At 47.8% G+C, this 17,887-nt stretch overlaps 5 protein-coding genes across 5 annotated transcripts; 1 reads left to right on the top strand and 4 right to left on the bottom strand.

The window, feature by feature from the left end:
• Window positions 1-224: 224 nt before the first annotated feature.
• On the bottom strand, window positions 225-1,817 carry N7478_000614 (putative GABA permease; the record flags this gene model as incomplete). The annotated part of the gene is made up of 1 exon (XM_056916829.1): window positions 225-1,817. One exon carries the CDS (start codon window positions 1,815-1,817, stop codon window positions 225-227), a length of 1,593 nt encoding a protein of 530 aa, XP_056784709.1.
• Window positions 1,818-3,286: 1,469 nt separating this feature from the next.
• Window positions 3,287-7,842, bottom strand: N7478_000615 (putative jumonji family transcription factor; the record flags this gene model as incomplete). The annotated part of the gene is made up of 4 exons (XM_056916830.1): window positions 3,287-5,147; window positions 5,324-7,288; window positions 7,353-7,450; window positions 7,576-7,842. The coding sequence occupies 4 exons, from the start codon at window positions 7,840-7,842 to the stop codon at window positions 3,287-3,289; spliced, it is 4,191 nt and encodes a 1,396-aa protein (XP_056784710.1).
• Window positions 7,843-9,551: 1,709 nt separating this feature from the next.
• On the bottom strand, window positions 9,552-10,707 carry N7478_000616 (acyl-CoA thioesterase; the record flags this gene model as incomplete). The annotated part of the gene is made up of 2 exons (XM_056916831.1): window positions 9,552-10,445; window positions 10,570-10,707. 2 exons carry the CDS (start codon window positions 10,705-10,707, stop codon window positions 9,552-9,554), a joined length of 1,032 nt encoding a protein of 343 aa, XP_056784711.1.
• Window positions 10,708-11,760: 1,053 nt separating this feature from the next.
• On the bottom strand, window positions 11,761-14,484 carry N7478_000617 (ATP-binding protein; the record flags this gene model as incomplete). The annotated part of the gene is made up of 2 exons (XM_056916832.1): window positions 11,761-12,792; window positions 12,850-14,484. The coding sequence occupies 2 exons, from the start codon at window positions 14,482-14,484 to the stop codon at window positions 11,761-11,763; spliced, it is 2,667 nt and encodes an 888-aa protein (XP_056784712.1).
• A 534-nt stretch (window positions 14,485-15,018) lies between these two features.
• N7478_000618 (uncharacterized protein) lies at window positions 15,019-16,754 on the top strand (the record flags this gene model as incomplete). Its single annotated transcript, XM_056916833.1, has 4 exons — window positions 15,019-15,071; window positions 15,148-15,460; window positions 15,538-16,296; window positions 16,317-16,754. 4 exons carry the CDS (start codon window positions 15,019-15,021, stop codon window positions 16,752-16,754), a joined length of 1,563 nt encoding a protein of 520 aa, XP_056784713.1.
• Window positions 16,755-17,887: the final 1,133 nt, after the last annotated feature.

Below are 17,887 nucleotides of genomic sequence, written 5' to 3' on the forward strand. Positions count from 1 at the left end.
CGAGCCAACATTAAAGTGGCGTGTGCTTGATGATTGTTGGACCGCGGCTCTCGGAAAGATCGTCAGGGCCATTTTGACCTGTGATTAATACAGTAATAGACTAGAGTATGTTTAAGATTATATTTAAGATTAAGAGTAAAAAATGAAGAAATTAAATCATATGCAAATGTGTATAATCAAGCCATTAAAATACTGTATATTTGTCCCCATGCTCAAGTGCTGGATTACTCGCTGCTCGGAACTTTCTTTACTTCCGAATCCTCAAGCGCATGTTCCGCATCCACCACTGCGCCCGAAATAACACCCGCAGCTTGGACCTCGTCCTTCGAGACAGGGGGTCCGGTGAAATGTTTGCGAGCATAAGCGAAATACCACACAATACTGATCATGGCGAATCCAGCAAAGACCACACTGGCATAATTCATAGAGGCAGGAGTAGTAGGTAAAGTGTAAGGCATGCAGAAAAGAACAACAGCTAGAACAATCCAACAGATCGTCGCTGCGTTAATAGCATATCCAAACTTCCCCAATGAAAAACCAGATCGCTTCACATCTTCACGGCCTCGAATCATAGAGATCAAAATAGGCAATCCGTAAGATGTGGAGAGACAAATGGTCGCCACACCAGTGAAAGAGTTGAAAGCAGCCGTGGATCCAAAATAGATCAGTCCCAGAAGACCATCAACGACAGCAGACAAGATAATGGCCCAAACAGGCACATCGAGCTTCTTATTCACTTTACGCCAAAGCTTGAATCCAGGAATGGCGCCGTCGCGAGCAAATGCATATGTGCATCGACTCGCAGCAGTGAGAGATCCGATTCCAGCGAACATCATAATTCCCAGAATCAAGAAAAGTAATGCAAATCCACCACCTGCAGAACCAGTCGCAGTCTTAAAAATCAACCCGATCGGCTGGCCACTCGCAATGTCACGCAATGCCTTCAACCCAGCCGCATCACTGGGCATGACAAAAAGGACTGGAATCAAATAAAGCAATCCCGTAATTCCAGCCGCAGCAACAGAAAGCACAATAGCCTTTGGCACCTCACGCTCTGGATTCTGAACCTCCTCACACATAGCAGCCACCATTCCATACCCAGTCAAAGTATAAGCAGCCTGCAACAATCCAACGAAGAAAGCCCAACCAGCAGGCCACCCGCTCTCGCTCGAATCATAATGCGCAAAGACAAACTCGCCGCTATTCCTCCCATCATCCGCCATGGTAAGCAGCGTAACGAGAATAATAATAACGCTCGCAGCCGTCCAAAAGATACAAACCTTATTAATAAGGTCCAGATATCTCGAAAAGAAGATATTAACAAGAACACAAACTAACAGCACAGCCCAAAACATAAGGACAGTCTGCCATGCATTCGCGACAAAGTCTTCATTCCAAAGGCTTATCGCACTAAGAATCAATTGTCCTCCTCCAAAAATGATACTCAGTGTGACGGTCCAGTTACCTACAAGTGTAAGCCAGCCATCGATGAAAGACATCAACGGCGCCCAGCGACGAGTAGATAACATTGCGCTCCAGTAATAAACACCGCCAGCGGTGGGGTAGACGGCGCAGATTTCAGCGAGAGAAGCGGCGATAGCGAGTGAGATGAGGGTGACGAACACCCAGCCCCAGATTATTGTGACGCTAAGTCCGTCGTCGAGGGTGATGTAGAGGGTTGTGCTGAGGCCGTATGGAGCGGCCATGATAGCGAAGGATAAACCGAGGATACTAAGCATGCTCAGATTTCGAGGCAATTCACTTTTGTAGCCCATACGCTCCAACGCCTGGTCGGCGGCGTCGATTGAGGAGCGCATGGTGATGTGAAGATGTGAAAATGAAAACGAAAAGTGGGTCTCACAAAGGGATATGGAGGAAAAAAGTAGGTAATGAATATGGGGTATCAGATGGGGCAGAAGCTTGGAACTATTTAAGGCTGTCCGTATCTAACCAGATAAAGGTAAACGTGGAGAGCGTAGTCAAGATGAAGTATAACCCCGCATGATAGACGTAAGATGCATCGCGGTCCGGGACCGCGGGCATGAAGGTTTATTTGAGAGCAAAAAAGGTCAGATGGAGACCACATGGCTGAACCAATAAGATCCCGGTATTCACGTGGAATAAACTCCGAGACATCACATATCAGGGTCCAACGAGAGTTTAACGCTGGGCCGCCTCATTAGTCACTAGATAAGCTATCATGGGTCGCATGCGTGGAGCGGTCCATATTTGACCAGCCTGAACGAGCCTAGCCCAAGATAACCCGGGTAAGACAAAAAAAAAGTCGGACTCGGATCTTGTCCTTGAGTCCACCGAAATAAGATAAGAGACTACTATTAAGGGGCGAATTATCAGAGATAGGTATGAATATATAAAGTTCTCTTATCATTTGGTGGTTTTAAATACATCAATGGGTCACCTCAGGGGGCAACGGCTGCCACATCTTGTCAAAAAATGCTCCATCCGGAATCATGAAGAATTCCGAATGGAAAAGAAGATGAGCGCCAGGATAAAAGAAACAAGTTTGAAAATAGAACACTTCAGATAATTCAAAAAAAGGGGCTCAAATCGAGGCCGAAATTGGAGTCAAAAGCTTGGGCCATGCCAAGGCTTCCACGACAGCGCCCCAGGGGACTGGGAAGGGGGTATCAAACGGGGGCACAGAAATATCCAGTGATCTCGCTGGTCTCTTTGGAAAGGAATTTTTTTCTTGTTTGGAGCATCTAGTCGGACATGGGACGAAGAGATAGTATTGGTGGGCGGAAGTAGGCCCTAGATTTCGGGAATGGGGGAGCAGTCGAGGGGGAAGAACGGGAAATTTTGAAGGGGGATGTGTTGGGGCGGTAGGAAGAAGAGGACAAGAGGTTCTTGAAGAGGAAGACTTTTTGAGGGGCGGAAGAAAAAGAACCAGAAATGTCCAGAACTCCAGTCTATTTGACCACCAGAGAGGGAGAAGGAAAAGAAGGGAAATGGGGAGGTGATTTGGGGGAGAAGGGGTGAAGGGGAGGGGGAAAACAAAACGAGAACGCTGAGTCGTACACCAGCCAGCTAGTATAAACTCCGTGGAAAAAAAAATCATGAGGGGAAAAATAAAGAACAAAGAAATAGAGCCCGTCACACGGAACGATCGTAAATCGAGTTGGGTGGAGGGAACGAGAAAACGCCCATTCATGCAGTCGTCAGTCCGGTGAAATCGTTACAGATGCAGTACAGTCGCAAGGGAACGCAAGAAGCGCTGAGGTACAAAAAGGAGGCCAAATGAGCGCGACATCAAAAAAAAACCCACTTATGGGCTGAGTCCGCCGATGAGATCATCAGGACCGTCAAAGCCAAAACCGGCCATGTCAACAGAATGTAAAGAGCCCGGCCCCTTGCCCAAAGAGATATCAGAAGATGCGTAGTCATGCTTAAGTCGCTCATGAGGGCCAAAGAAAGGTCGATTCTCTTCATTGGGAGTATTGCCATCGCTAGCGACCCATGGTCCATTTTGCCAGAAGCGGGTATTCGCTTGTTGATCTCCGAACAGATCATGATGATCGGGATGGGGATCAGGGCCGTGAATGGGGAACTCATTTGGCGATTGAAGCCGCAGATGCGACCGGCCAAAACTGGAGCACGGCGAGTCGGCATGAAGAGGCATATCTAAGCCAGTAAGCGGAGGATCGTCGACGGGTGTAATGTCGATCGTGGGATTCTCCGTTTGCTGGGCAAGCACGGACGATAATCGAAGATTCGATGCGGAGCTTTGTCGGCTATGACTGGCAGAACGTTCTATGGCACGTTGCACAAAGCTACCACAGGTCTTCATGATCTTCTCTTGAAGCTCTGGAGAGAGACTAGCAAAATAATCATTCGCCAGAGACGCTTTGGGTGGCTCCTCCGGGGATGGGATTAGTCCGTAGGTGGTCTTGGCATACTCTGACACGCCCGACGGCATGTTGTACGGAGATTGGTATACGTTGGGGGCCAATGCCCGTTGCTGGTCGAGGAAGGCATATTTACCAGGCATTTTAGCCGCGGCAATACTGCCTCGATCGATGGTCTCCAGCTTGACACCCTCGGATTCCTTCTTTTGAATCACGTCTAACCGCTCACGATGACTCACCAACGAGAACCGGAGCATATTTAAGAGCCGCGTCACCTCCTCAGACCTCATGTTCAAGGTTTGAGGGGGAAGCAAAGTGCCATCGGCCGCCCTCGGTTGCACCCTCTGCTGGGCCATGGCTAACTCAAGTTTCTCGAGTCCATTGGCAGGAGGAATCGAGCCCATAGGACCAAGCAGAGTTTCTACTACCAACTCGGGACTAACGATCGTATATCCGGCAAATACATTGGCATGATCGGTGATCTGGGCAAGACGCCGACGGGCGATAAGCTCTCGAACGTTGGCAAAGGTATTAGTGGCGGGGAGGTGGTGCTGCTGCTGAACGTGCGACTTGGTGACCGATGGGTAGGGGGCATGTCGGGCGGATTGATTCGGCAAAGTTCGAAAAGCCGACGGCATCGCAGGACCAGCAGCAGCAGCACCGGCGGCAGGGGCAGGGTGAGGGGGAGGGGCAAGGTGCTGCAGGGAGGCGGCAGAGGTGGGCGGTCGGGATTGATGGTGAGGGGTTTGGTTCGCGGGTGATAGAGGTTCGTGTTTATATTGTATTTGCGGTCGGTGTTGGGCGTAAAGATTTTCCTTGTAAGGAGGGGCAGGGGCGGTGGCAGCATGGGAAGAATGGTGGGGTGAGATCTTCAATGCACGAGCACTGACACCAGCCACACCAAGCGACTTGACGCTGTCCAGGAAATTGGCCCGCGGGTTGTGGATGGGCACGCTAGGGTTGTGCGTATACTGTGCCCTACTCTCAGTGGAATGAGTGCCCAGGTAATGCCACACCTGCTCTGCTTCGCCCAGGTGAACCTTCACCGGTGGGGCAAATTGGTTTCTAGTTGCATCTACCGTTTCAAATTCGGCCCACTGGTAAGGGGATTGTCCGTCTCCAAAGGCAGTGCCTGCGACCGGAACCGCTGCCTCCAAATCCTTTCGTTGTTCCGGCTTTCGCGCCAAGTGGGCCGGCAGGGCTTGGATTCCCACTGCGAGGGGCACAAAGTTGCTCTTGCGCACCACCAGCATCCAGCGGTATGGCATTTCGATGAGATCTCTGTTGACAATTATCAGTATTAGGACAGGTACAAAAGCCAAGCATACCCTTTCCAAGTTTCTTTTGTTTATTTAGATTTTTTTTTGGGTCGGGTTTCGGGAAGATTTCGGGAGAGGAAATCCCCGGTGGGGTTGGAGGGGTAAAAGTAAAACGCAATTGTAAATAGTGAAACTTACCCTCTTGGGAGAACCTTTACCAACAAAGTTCGTTCCTCGGGTCGATTTTGGAGCACAATGGCACCATTAATCTCCTTATCAGCCTGGAACTGGATCAAATCGCCCTGGACTTGACGACGAGCCGCTTCAATCAAACGACGATCAAGGTCAGACGACTCTCCAAGCAAACCAGTTGGTCGCTTTTGTCGGTGGAATTTGCACTTGAGGTCCACGGTAGGCAGCGCATACTGGTTACCATCATCGGCAATGACAGCAAGAGCACCACGTTCGACTTGAACGCCCGCTAGAAGTGCACAGGTTGCATGATATGCCCGAGTACACTTTCCATAGTTGCACTGGAAGCAAGCACCATGAACCTCACGACAGAACAGGCACTTTAGACCCAGACGAGCCTTGGGGATCTTGTCAATGTCGCACACAACTTCGTTACCGGAAGCGTCGCGAAGGATGCTGGTTTCTTCAATGAACCCAGCACACCGCCGATGTGCATGTCCCTTGCCATCTTCAGTGGGCAAAAGGTCCTCGTAGTCAAGATGATTAGGACATAGAAGGCACGGGAGCTTACGCGGGCCATCAGGGTGGAGCTTTGGACGCTTGGTTCGCGGCCCGTCACCCGGAAGCTTCCTCTTTCGGCCACGATTGGAGGTTTTCTCTGGTACGCTGCGTGGAGGAGTCAGAAGATCTGAGGCACCTTCAAATCCTTCGAGCTCGCTGTCGTAGTCGCCATAGTACTCGGGGGTGGCCTCGCCGCGCAGTTTGCGTTCGATCTCATCCACATCGATCCAGACACTGTCGGCCTCACAATTACATTTCTTGGCAATACGGCCATAATCCATCCATCTTTCGGTTGCGAAATTGACGGACTCGGCGCAGTTGTATCCAATATTGTAGCCAGAGTGGTATCCATAAGGGAAGGTGATGACGAATTCCCCTTCGTAATGGACTAACCGATTCACAGTGATTCCATATTGGGATTTGAGCAGGCTGGGCGAGACCAGATAGGTCTTATGGCGTAGAAATTGATCACAACTCTTGGCATCGCTGGACCAAATACTCCGCATCGCCGCTTCAAATCGTGGTGCATCCTCCTGAGAGATACTATACCACTGTTTCGGTGCACCGAAGTGGATATAGTTGATACTGTAAAGATCGACATCCTCCAAATGCCATGCAAAAGTGGCCTTCCACATTCCCAAGTAGAGGTAGGCCGTATTAACTCCTGGTACTTTCTGTCCGAGAACATCGAGCAAGTTCGGTAATTTGGCAACATTCCATACATCGGTTGATTCATCAAAAAGCGAGCCAGGCATATCTGCACCGTACATAGGGTTGTTGTACATGAGCGACTTCCAATATGCGGTCTCTAGCTCTTCGCATCTTTCGGCAGTGTAATCTTCGTTATCATGAATGCGGTAATCAAAACTTTCAAAAACTGTTTCGTCAATGTGATCCACTGTCTCTCCGCGGTTGTTTTTCCGACGCGAGGTGACGGACTTGGGCTGTCGTCCCTTGGGCTTGGCAGCCGGCAGAGGTTCTCCGTCACTCAAATCTTCACTTTTAGCCTCAACGGGGTGAGACTCGGGTGATACAGGCGTGGGAGGACCTTCGGATTTAGCGTTCTCTGTTTCGTCTATTGGCTCTTCTTTGATTTTGACTTGATTGGTACGCTTGGGAGGTCGACCGGGTTTGCGTTTCTGGCCTTCAGGACGTGAAGCAGGCTGAGGTCGAGGAGTGGGCGTCACTTTATTTACTCGCTCCTGATTGCGGCGCCTCTCTCCACGACGAGCTGGTGGTTGGTGACTGCTTTCCTCACAGAGACCCTTCCATTGAGGCAGGTTGTAACTTCGTTGTCGCTCAATATTGGCCTGAGTGTAGGTACCGTGCGATCCATGGAATTCTTGCATGATAGGGTTTTTAACGCGAATCGATTTTACTTGGTCGTCCAGCGGCTTTTGGGCGTCGATCCTGGAAATAGAGATATGGAATGAGCAAAACCATGCAAACCCCATAAGAGGATCTGCGAACTCACCATTCTTTGGGAGGAACCACCTTGACAATTCCTGATTTCATTCCATACTTATCAATTTTGTTGATGTAGGCTTGGAAGTCACGGAATTGATCCATGGTCTGTGAAAGTTGGCAGGTTAGCGTCATGACATGGGTAATGCATACTGGACTGTGCAAGATCTTGATTGCAAGCTGCTCTCGTTTCTTATATGGACGAGGGAAACGAGGAGGTGGAGTAAACTAACAGGCTTGAAGACTGGAATCTTTCCACCACCATAGTAATGATCGGGCTCGACTTCTTCCTCTTCTTCTTCTTCTTCCTCCTTCTTGATTGCAATTTCAACTTGCACAGAAGCTGACTTGTTGTCCAGCTCAAGATCAGAGAACTCCGAGGGTATACCTTCGGGGACATCCTTCTTCCCGTTGGCACTATGCGGCGGTGTGATGGACGCAGAGTTGACCATCCCGGCCGCAAGGGAGTCGCCGCTTGGCTGTTCGACAGCCATCGCCATGTTCGACAATGTAGGTAGACTAGGCTAGGCTAGGTAGGGGGGGAGGTTGTTGAGTATGAAGTGCCGTCGTCGGATAGAGCGACCGCTGATCGACGGCGAAATAATATGGTTCCCAGCGGTCGGGGGAAGCGAAATGTGTTGAGTTCACCGGGAGTCGAAAGAGATGCACGAGGGGTTTCTGATATTTAGATCTAAAGGTTGATCGGAGTGTAGACCTGGAGGTAAGTCCAGTACGGAGGTAGAGGATGTGGTTGTATGGATCAAAGATGGCGCGATAAGCTCTGTTCGGATACTCTTTTTTCCTGGAGCGGGAAAATAAAACAAGGTATTAGTTCGGATCGCCAATTAGAACAACCAGGGGAGGTCCGTGTTCGATCAGGTAAAGAAAACAATTCAGGGGGAAAACCCGAAAGTAAACCAGACTTGTCGATGTAGCAGAAACTTGTCTTTACTGAGCAAGTTCCGCATACGAGCGGCGGCGCTAGGTTCGCAATGGGGAGGAGAGAAGTGAGCAATAATACCAGGATGGGCCAATCATGCAGAAGCCGGGGTGGACCAGTGCACGATGGTCTGACACTGGAGGCAGGGGGAATCACAGTTGAGCAACTTGGAATGAGTGGAAGAATTGGACGAATCAGATGAAGAATGAGGAGGGGCCAGGGCAAATGGACAATGCCCGATCAGACGGGAATGGTGGACAAGGTGGACTTTTTTGGCGCCTGGGAAGGAGCCGCCTAGAAAAAAAAGTGGATGGGCTTGGGTGTCTGTGTACGATACAGTACAACTGGAAGATGGGAAACCCGGTCTTCGGGGAAATAGCTCTTGAGAGAGGATGGATGTATATTCCTTCCCCCTGAAGAACCTGATCACGGAGGAAAGAACAAATATGAACTTGGGAACTTACTCAGTCCGAACCAGAGCCAAGTGACTTCGCGAAAGATATGAGGTTTGAGGGAAAGTACCAGCCAGCGTCAGGCGCAACACAGACTGCGATTCCGCCAAGTCTTGATGTGAGCTGAGTGATGCTCGTCACGTGCACAAGTAACTGTATATGTATTACTGTTATATATTTTTATCCTTCCATTTATACACTAGGGGTTGCATGACCTGCAGTCAATATTACGGTAATCAATACGAAAGGGGGGCTGTGCGCAGCTCTCGGATACCACCGGGCCCGAGTATGGTCTCATCAAGGGATGACTTGCAGTGGAAATATGTCATTGCCCTGTGCGCATACCTTATTGCCCGGGGCTGATGGACCCCATTGCGTCAGAAGGAGTCTGGAGCAGAAACAAATGATAAGGAATAATTTTACAGTAAAAGAGCAATATTTCCTAAACAGCTTGTCAATTATACACTCAACAATACCCAAGGTTTGACTAATTAATTGAATTCTTCCAACTTTTAAAATGGGTTCCGACATCGCTCCACGTCGATCAGGCCCGTGTGCAGATCTATAGATGTAATCCACCTTTTTGGGAACTTGAGATTTCCACGCACCTTGACCTTATTGTATACGGAGTCTCCCGTGCCTCCGGTTTCTGGCGCAGTTCTAGAAGCCATGGAGCTCTCTAGATAGACCGCCATGCATACATATGTGACATTATCTCAAAACCCGAAAATTAAAGATTTAAATAAATTGCTTAGATACTCAGATATTGTCCAAGGTTCACTAATAATAATCCATCTATAATATACCCGTCTATGCTCTATTTACCGGTCACCTCGTGCTCCAATCTGCCATCCATATTGATAAATGGCAGGACCACATCTAGACCACGGAGCCTCTCCTGCTCAATCTTCTCCCAAGGCCATTCCTCAGGACTCCACGAGTCCGAGTTAGCCTTCTTCTTCTCCTCAAGGGTTTCACGATCAGGAATCTGATCTTCACTAATCTTGAGTACTTCTCGCACCAAAGAGCCATCAACACCAGTAGCAGTAATACCCTCTCCACTAGCAGGGGTACCAATAGCGGAGGCTTCCGCAGATGACTCCAACTGGCTGTCCTCGGGTCTCTCAGGAAGAAATCCACCAATACGCAAGATTCGCTCCGGCGAAACAGTCAAACGGCCCTTCTTCACCACATACTTGCTCAGCGCAGTAGCCAGAAGTGTCTTCTCCCCACCGGCCTTCTTGGCAGGTCGCAGGAACGCAGTCAGAATGTACATCCATTTCTTATCCCAAGAAATAACGCTAGACTGCATCTCATATTTCTCATAAGGCTTGATCTCGCGCTTAAAACTGCAGTAAACAGATCCGAGAACCACCATCACAGGAAGTCGTTTGGGGGCATTTTTTCCCTCCTTCACACTCGCAGCTAGGAACTCTTGGTCCAATTCCTTGCTAATGAGACCAATGCCCGGACTGAAAAGTCGGGTCACAAGCGCCGTACGCGACACATCAAGATCGGTGAAATATGTGCTGTTAGACTTATGCAAGTTGTAATCTGTCTCTAGCAACGGTGTCCGCGAGTAGACGGAACACGGCACAAAGACCGGATGCGTAGAATTCCCTTTAGCATCGACAACAGCGCGTCCCTTGGGGAAGAACGGTGCTGTAGGCTTTAGGCGCAAATTTGCAATAAAGTGATACAGCAGACGGATCTGAAGATGCGGTCAGCAAGGGTTACACAACATCAATTGAACGCGCCACATGTCGGTCGAAGGCAATTTGAACGAGCACACAGGGTACCCCTGAAAGGAAACACGAGAGAAGTGCAAGACTTACATGCCAGGCCAGTGGGAGATTTTTCAAGTTGAGTAAGGCCAAAACCAAGGCGAAATTTCGCCAGGAGACGAGCCCCGTTGCGGCGGCCGTAAGGTCGCGCATATTGTCGATACCAAGTGCGCTAAATAGTGAAGACATTAGGATTTTTAGATGCGGGTAAATGGAATTGAAATTGGCACAGGGCCAAGTTCAACGGATAGAGACGCACTGGTTGATATTCTTCCAAGGTTCGCTCGGCTGATAAGCGATAACAGGAGTATACACGGGAGCGGCCCAAACAGATAGATCGACCCAGGGGTACTAGATCTGGTGTCCCCGTTCGGTCAAATTAAGATTCTTAAGGAGCGGCAGTAATTTGATAAGTTAAGTTTACTTTGAAGGGAGTTCGTATATTAATGACTGATGATGAGATATCATGGGGCCAATTTCACAGCTCGCCGATCATCATCGCAATCACATCAGCTGAACCGAGGCTGACTGTGACAGCCCCGAACTTGTTCATTTATTCAGGCCTGAAACATAAGGCTGTAAAGAAGGGCTACATTGGGAGCCCTGGGGCGTTATATTCACATCCAGGTCATACATTAATGTATGACTCGGATGTGCAAATTATTATCTCGTAACTATTCTACGCCGAGCTTATTTCAGAATAAAAAAAAACAGGCTTGCAAGCGACGCGAGTCGAACGCGCGATCTGAAACAGAAGCGGTGGAAAGTCGGAACTTAAGACCACTGCCTTAACCCCTCGGCCATACTTGCTAAAAACAACAAAGAAATAGCCGACTAGCTTCCCTCCCCTATATCCAATCATTCAAGGCACTGCCCCGATCATGAGAAATTGATTGTATTACCGATACAAACATACCCTGCAACGTCGAATCGCTCGAGGTGTCTCTTCTTAATCGAGAACAAAAACCTCTCCTTAAAAATATATATAATTGGGAATCAATTCCTCCCCTGGGCTACAGCCTACAAGAATGCAGGTATCGTGGTGGATCGGAATTTATGCCGCAGCCCTACTAATAATCATCCACTCGAAACTTAAGTACGGCTGAGCGGACGGGAAGCCCTGTTCTCCACATCCTGTGGTCGTGTGTGCTAGGTTAGCCTAATTGAAGGAATATTTAGGAACTTCAGATCAAGAACAAGTATAAACTTGAAGATGGAAACACTCTTTATGCAACACATTCGTTATCGAATCCCATCATCTCGAGCAAGGTCTTCTTGATTGAAACCCCCATGAATCTTGTCCAAATATGTATCAAAGCGTCCTGAAACTTGAATCACATCCTTAAGATGCTCATAGGTAAGTGTTGTTTTCTTCCATCGTGCATACTGGCGGGCAGTCGTAATGACATTTCTAATCTGTCTTCCATTAAGCTCTTCATCTTTCAAAGAATGTAGATTGTCTCGGAGATCCACAATATCAATGGCTTCTCCATCCATATTCTCAAGGCGATCAATGAATATTTGCCAGATGCGGAGCCTTTGCTGAGGGCCCAGATTGGGATAATGAAGAGCAAGTTGGATCCGAGATCGAAATGCTTCATCAAAGGTGCCAACCCGGTTACTTGTCAGGATAAGAATACCATCATAGTACTCCAATACTCGCAAAAATACAGAAACGAGTGCGTTGCGTTGAAGGTCTTCCAGACTTCGCTGTTCGAGAAAAATGTCGGCTTCGTCAAGTAATACCACACAGCCCCAAATACGGCCGAGATAAAGGACCGATTCTAGATATTTCTCAACATCTTCGGCTTTTGTTCCAACGTCTCCGCAAGTGACTCGATATAGTGGCTTCTCGGCAATTTCCGCAACACTTTCAGCAGTGAGGGTCTTTCCTGTTCCAGGGGCCCCGTGGAGAAGTAGAATTAGACCATTGCCTTTTCCAGCAATCAGATCAGTCGCCTTTTCAGATTCTAACTGACTACTGACCAAAGCCTGAATGAGGTCCTTTGACTTGCGTTCGATTACGAGGCTCGAAAAGGCCTCATGATTCCAAACAGCATCAGAAATCCGATCAGTCGCAAGATCGAACCACTTCTTCCGTCGCAAATTATATCCCTTGATAGTCGGAGGAACTAGATATTTAAATTGGTCATCCGGAGGTGAATCACTGGCCATCGCATCCGCATCAAGTCGGTTGTTGCTACCATAAAACAAGGCAACAATTGAATGAAGTACACCGTATGTCTTCGTATCAATCATATATCGATCATCCGTCTACCAAAATTTTAGTTACTTCTTCTCCATTGCAGGAAATTCTTGGTGAGAACTCACCATGTCGCTGAATTGATCTTCATCGGTGGCTTTGTAAGAAACCAATCTGCGATTACGACACTTCCAGAATGTCTCGCCTCTTCGTTGCAGCATATCAAGAACTTCTTTTGCCGCATATTTAAGAGGAAAAACATTGAGAGACGTAATAGGAAAACCTTTAAGTCGGGAATCTCCGCGTTCCTCAGTTGAGCGGCAACCAATTTGGTCTTCATCATGCGGAAGAGGCATGCGAAGCTCTAGATCACTCGAACGCCGGTAAAATGTGCCGGTGAATCCCCAAGTCCACGCTTTAGTCGTCCACGAAAGCTTCATTTTCGAGTCTTTTTTGTAGGGCACTGCTGGAAAATCGTCGTCAAAAGAGCCATCCAAGATGTCGCTGGAGGGTACATCGCCATCTGGAGATGTGTTCTTGAGCCAAGAGCGCGCAACATATCCAACATATCCCTTATCATCCCTCTCTATCACAATATCTCCCGGTTTGAAAAGATAATTGATGAATTTTGGGAGAATCTCTCCGGATGTTAGCAAAGCGTCCGCAGCTTTGTACTGGGATCCTACAGCCTGATCAACATATCCAAGAAATTGGGCTAGTTGCCTTTGTGAAGCCGCTGGCATTTTGTCTTTTATTGCCGGAAGTTGATCACGCATATGGTAAATAAAAATGTATGGAGACTCGAGCTCTTTAGTATATCTGTAATCTTCCGTAATTGATTTAAACTCGTCTTTGCTGTGCAGGAGAGTGTTCAATGCCATTTTCAGATCGGTCGATACAGGGTGTATACTTTCAGAAAATGGAGAAATGCGATTCTTGCCTTTTTTCGTATTTGTTGAAGAGCTTTCTGGCTGCGGCCTTTTTTGGTAATCTTGAAAGACGACGAACGAAATATTGGGATTCAAAGCCAGATGGAGTTGGAAGTTATCAAGCGGGACACTGCAACGTAGATGCACCTCGCCACTATTAGTTCGTAGAATGTCTGGCGCATCCAAGAAGAGCGACTCTGAATCTTCCTCATGAAGGCGATATATTGTTTCATGCTTGGATGCCTCTACGGGCCCTTGGTGTGCGTCGAGCTTTTTCAGCTTTGCTTCTAAGAATTTGATCCGTTTCTGTAACGCTTGGGTTTCCAACGTAGACAATTCCTCGTCATCGTCGCCTCCACATTGACCACATTGAGCATCTAATCTTGTAGAGCCATTGAAGCCACTATCGTGAGCAAATTGCTCCGATTCATCATTGAATTTTCTCAGACGTCGTCCGGGACTATGAGCAGGAGCTGCCGTATAGACCTTGGGACGCAGAGCACCGGCTGGAGGCACCTCGAATTCCTCCTCGGGACCTCCAGGCTCCTCGAAATAGGAGCTTACTGGTACTCGTTTATCAACAGTAGGCTCTCCCCCTTTTAATCTGCGAACCCTCGATGGTATTTTCTCTCTAGTCATCGCCTTGGGAACGCCTGACCCTCTGAGAGTATTAATAATGCGGCGGCTCTCTCCCTGACTGCGTCTCCGGTGTCTGTTACTCTCAACGTCCGTTTCAGAAGAGTCGGCCTCGCGGTCATAATATCTGTACTCTCGCTCACGAGACGGAGACCGCGCTTGGCGAACAGGGGAGGCTTCCCCACGGTGAGGCAGCATGGTCAGATGATTTCAAAACCATTAGCCGTCGCTGGTCAAATCCACTGCCTTGACTTTGGTCTTCTGAAATCGTGGGGTGGCTTACCCCCCCTGCGCCGGGATGGCCAGGTTCGAGAAATTCAGGACGTTTGTAACGTACATGACGGAAAAAAGGTCACCATCGCTGTCCGACTGATTAAAATCTGCAGGCATTTTTAACAGAGCCCACCGTAAGGCGGATTACCTGCGCACGTGATGGTATGTGGCGATTGGAGGTTCAAGCTAGTGTTGTCGATGAATCAAATGCGAATAGTCACACAATAATTAGTTATCATTAACGTTTCTCCCAACCCTGAGCGAAATATAAGAAAAGCGAAAGACCAAATAAGTCAAAAACCTGTCAGCGTCTAAACTAGCCTCACAGGAGGGGTGCGTTGTAGTTGTGTGGCTGAGCTGACGTTCGCACCAGTGCTTTGTTGAGGATCCCCGCTTGCCAGTCGCAGGTGGGGGCGCATCAGCAGCTTGAATCTCTTACGATAATAGGGAAACCCAACAATGACAGAGCCTTCTACTCGCTCTGACTTCTCACACTGGTATTCTGGAGATGAGTAAGCATTTCCAATAACAGGCCCCATTATATTTGAAAGTCTTCTTTGTTCGATAAAGCAAGCTCACAAACAACAGGTCAGATAGCTTTGCTCCCGCAAGAATAGCCTTCGAGGAGGCACGCGCCATATTTGAAAACGATGGGACGGAAGATGCGAAAAAGATAAATCGCTTAAAAGAGATTGGGGCAACAAGCCTACACGATGTGCTAGACGCTGTCAATAATGCGCAGCACTATTACCTTAAAACCCGGACCGATTCCCGAATGAGACGATGCATGGAGCAGGTGTCGGAAAGGATTTACTATTATGGAAACGTTATGGATGTTTTTATACAGCAGCACCCAGAATATGTTTCCCTAGCATGGGGTACAATGAAGTTGTTGGTTGGGGTAGGTTTTCCAGTGTCTATACTTCATTTTGACCTGTCAGCGACGAGGCTTGACCTGAACTCATCTGAAACATACAGGGTATTGTCGAACACAAAAAGATCGGATCAGTACTTGCGAATGGTCTTCTAGATATTGCAGATGCTTTACCCCATGTCGATCTTGCCACAATCTTGTACCCGACCGCTATGGTCAAAGAGACGGCTGCAAGGCTATATGCGCACATCCTTCGATTCTCGCTCCGCGCCTTAAAATGGTATGAGGAGAGACCATGGAAACGAGCAGTGCATTCCGTAACGAAGCCCGCGGATTTAGCATATAATGATATACTTGACGATATTCAACGGGCAACTCGCAGCATTGCCACGCACGCGACAGCCGGCAATCAAGCTGAGCTACGAGATGCACACAAAGCAATAATTGCTACTCGACAACTTATTATCGCAGGCCATGAGAAAGATTCATATGAGCACATGGAGCTTCGAAGGCTATTGATCAATCTCGTTGGTGATCTGCGATCCGATATTTATTTAACGCAAGATCAAGCCCAAAAGGAGCGAGCGCAGATATACCGCTCAGTATCAAATATAGAAGCCACCCAGGCCCTGCAAATAATGACCATGCCGTGCGAGATAAGCCACCAGAGCAGCCTCCAATATTCAAGGCATTTTCGCGACCGAAGACGCTTCACTCAGAAAACGAAAACATTCCCATTCTGGCAGTCTCCACATCTACATGCGTGGAACAAGTCGTCAAATTCGTTATTATTTGTTCTGAAAGTCTCTTTTTCTTATCGACAAATAGTACAAGACTTTTCCACAAACGTAATTGAGCAGCTGGTTCATTCTCAAATACCAAGTCTTTGGCTTTTCAAAGTCCAGGACGAGTGTTGTTCTGTCATCGCTGCCCTGAAAAGCCTCCTTCACCAGGCTGTCACCACGAGTCCAATAAAAAGGATGTTGTCTTAGAATTTGTTGACAGATTCATGCATGCAAAGCTTGAAGAGGACTATCTCGCCGTACTTTGTGGGCTACTCCAGTCTTTCCCAGTTGTTTATATGATTATTCATTTAGAGGCCGTCGAGTCGCCCTATGCCACACAGTTCGCCAGCCTCCTAAAACAGCTAACAGAACAGCTCCCAAAATCTACAAATAGTACGGTACTCAGGATTCTTATCCTTAGTTGGCGGCCTGGTGATGACATTGGGGAGCCCGGGCAAGCGCATCGATCAAAATTACAAGTGCGAAAAGCATCAAAGCGCAAAGGATCTCGGTTACCAACGCGCCCTTTACGATAGAAATTGAAACGGCGGGGCTTGAAGTATAATTGGGGTGAGTTGATCAGGAGTGGAAAAAATGGAAGCCAGGTGGACTCCTGGCTAATTTTAGAAGCATAATGCAATATAAAATTTATTGACTGCATAGCTATGATAACGTCATAATGTTACACTTTAGATAAATGGATACTTAACATGCCTCTAAAGTAGTCTTATACCTGCCAGTGGGGTACAACCCGTACGGGGGCCCATGGCAATCAATATTAACCTTGGCAGTTGAGCTCAAACACCCGTCAAACCTGCTATACTAGTGAGGCATATCTTCGAGATATAAACTTTCTTTCCTTTCAAATGAACTTACTGGTATAATATAAAGTACCTAGAAAAAAGGTATTTCTCCATTTGTCTTTTTGAACGTCTTTCTGGATCATCATTTGAAATCTCCTTTGGAATATCACGGATCTATAGATTCTTCAATGCCCTTGACTCGTTGCAGCCTTTGATAAGTCGGCTATTATTACAATTCTAATATAGATTTTACCTACACAAGTGGATGGAAAGATACAAATAATCTTGTTGAATTTTCTACTTTTCTTTCTCGGTAGTTCCATTAAGCAAGGTCACATTAACTGGGGTTATGATGGATCGTGAAACTCATTCCGTTGAGGCACTAGACGTCTCCAGCGTACTCCCACATGGCGTATAGAGCCAGCAGCTTCCACCGGTGTCATCAATGTCCATTTCTCTCACTTAAACCTTATTCGGCTTAGCTTATCGTAATACCGATACTGGTTCACAGCCCCCAGGGCTCCATTATATGTATAAGTATGTGAGGCCCCATTACCACCGGCTAACCGAGCTAGGCATGACACTAGGGACCTAGACGGTCGAATGTCCCGCCGTCGGATCAACTTTATTTTATCAGCCGAGTCAATCGGGCCGGAAAGGCCAGAAGAACTCTATCTTTGTGGCAAAATCAAACGGGAAAATTAAGATTATGTACATAAAGCCTATGTTCTACATAGCATAAAATTATGGAACAATGCTATGGGTATGGAGTTTCACCTGGCCAATGCATCTGCACTGGGGATATTCATGTCAACACTGAACACAAGTTGGGGCGAATTATGGCTTCAAACTTTGGAAGTTTATAC

Source organism: Penicillium angulare (assembly GCF_028827245.1).
Source record: "Penicillium angulare strain IBT 27051 chromosome Unknown utg000001l_segment0_segment0, whole genome shotgun sequence".
Taxonomy (NCBI): domain Eukaryota; kingdom Fungi; phylum Ascomycota; class Eurotiomycetes; order Eurotiales; family Aspergillaceae; genus Penicillium; species Penicillium angulare.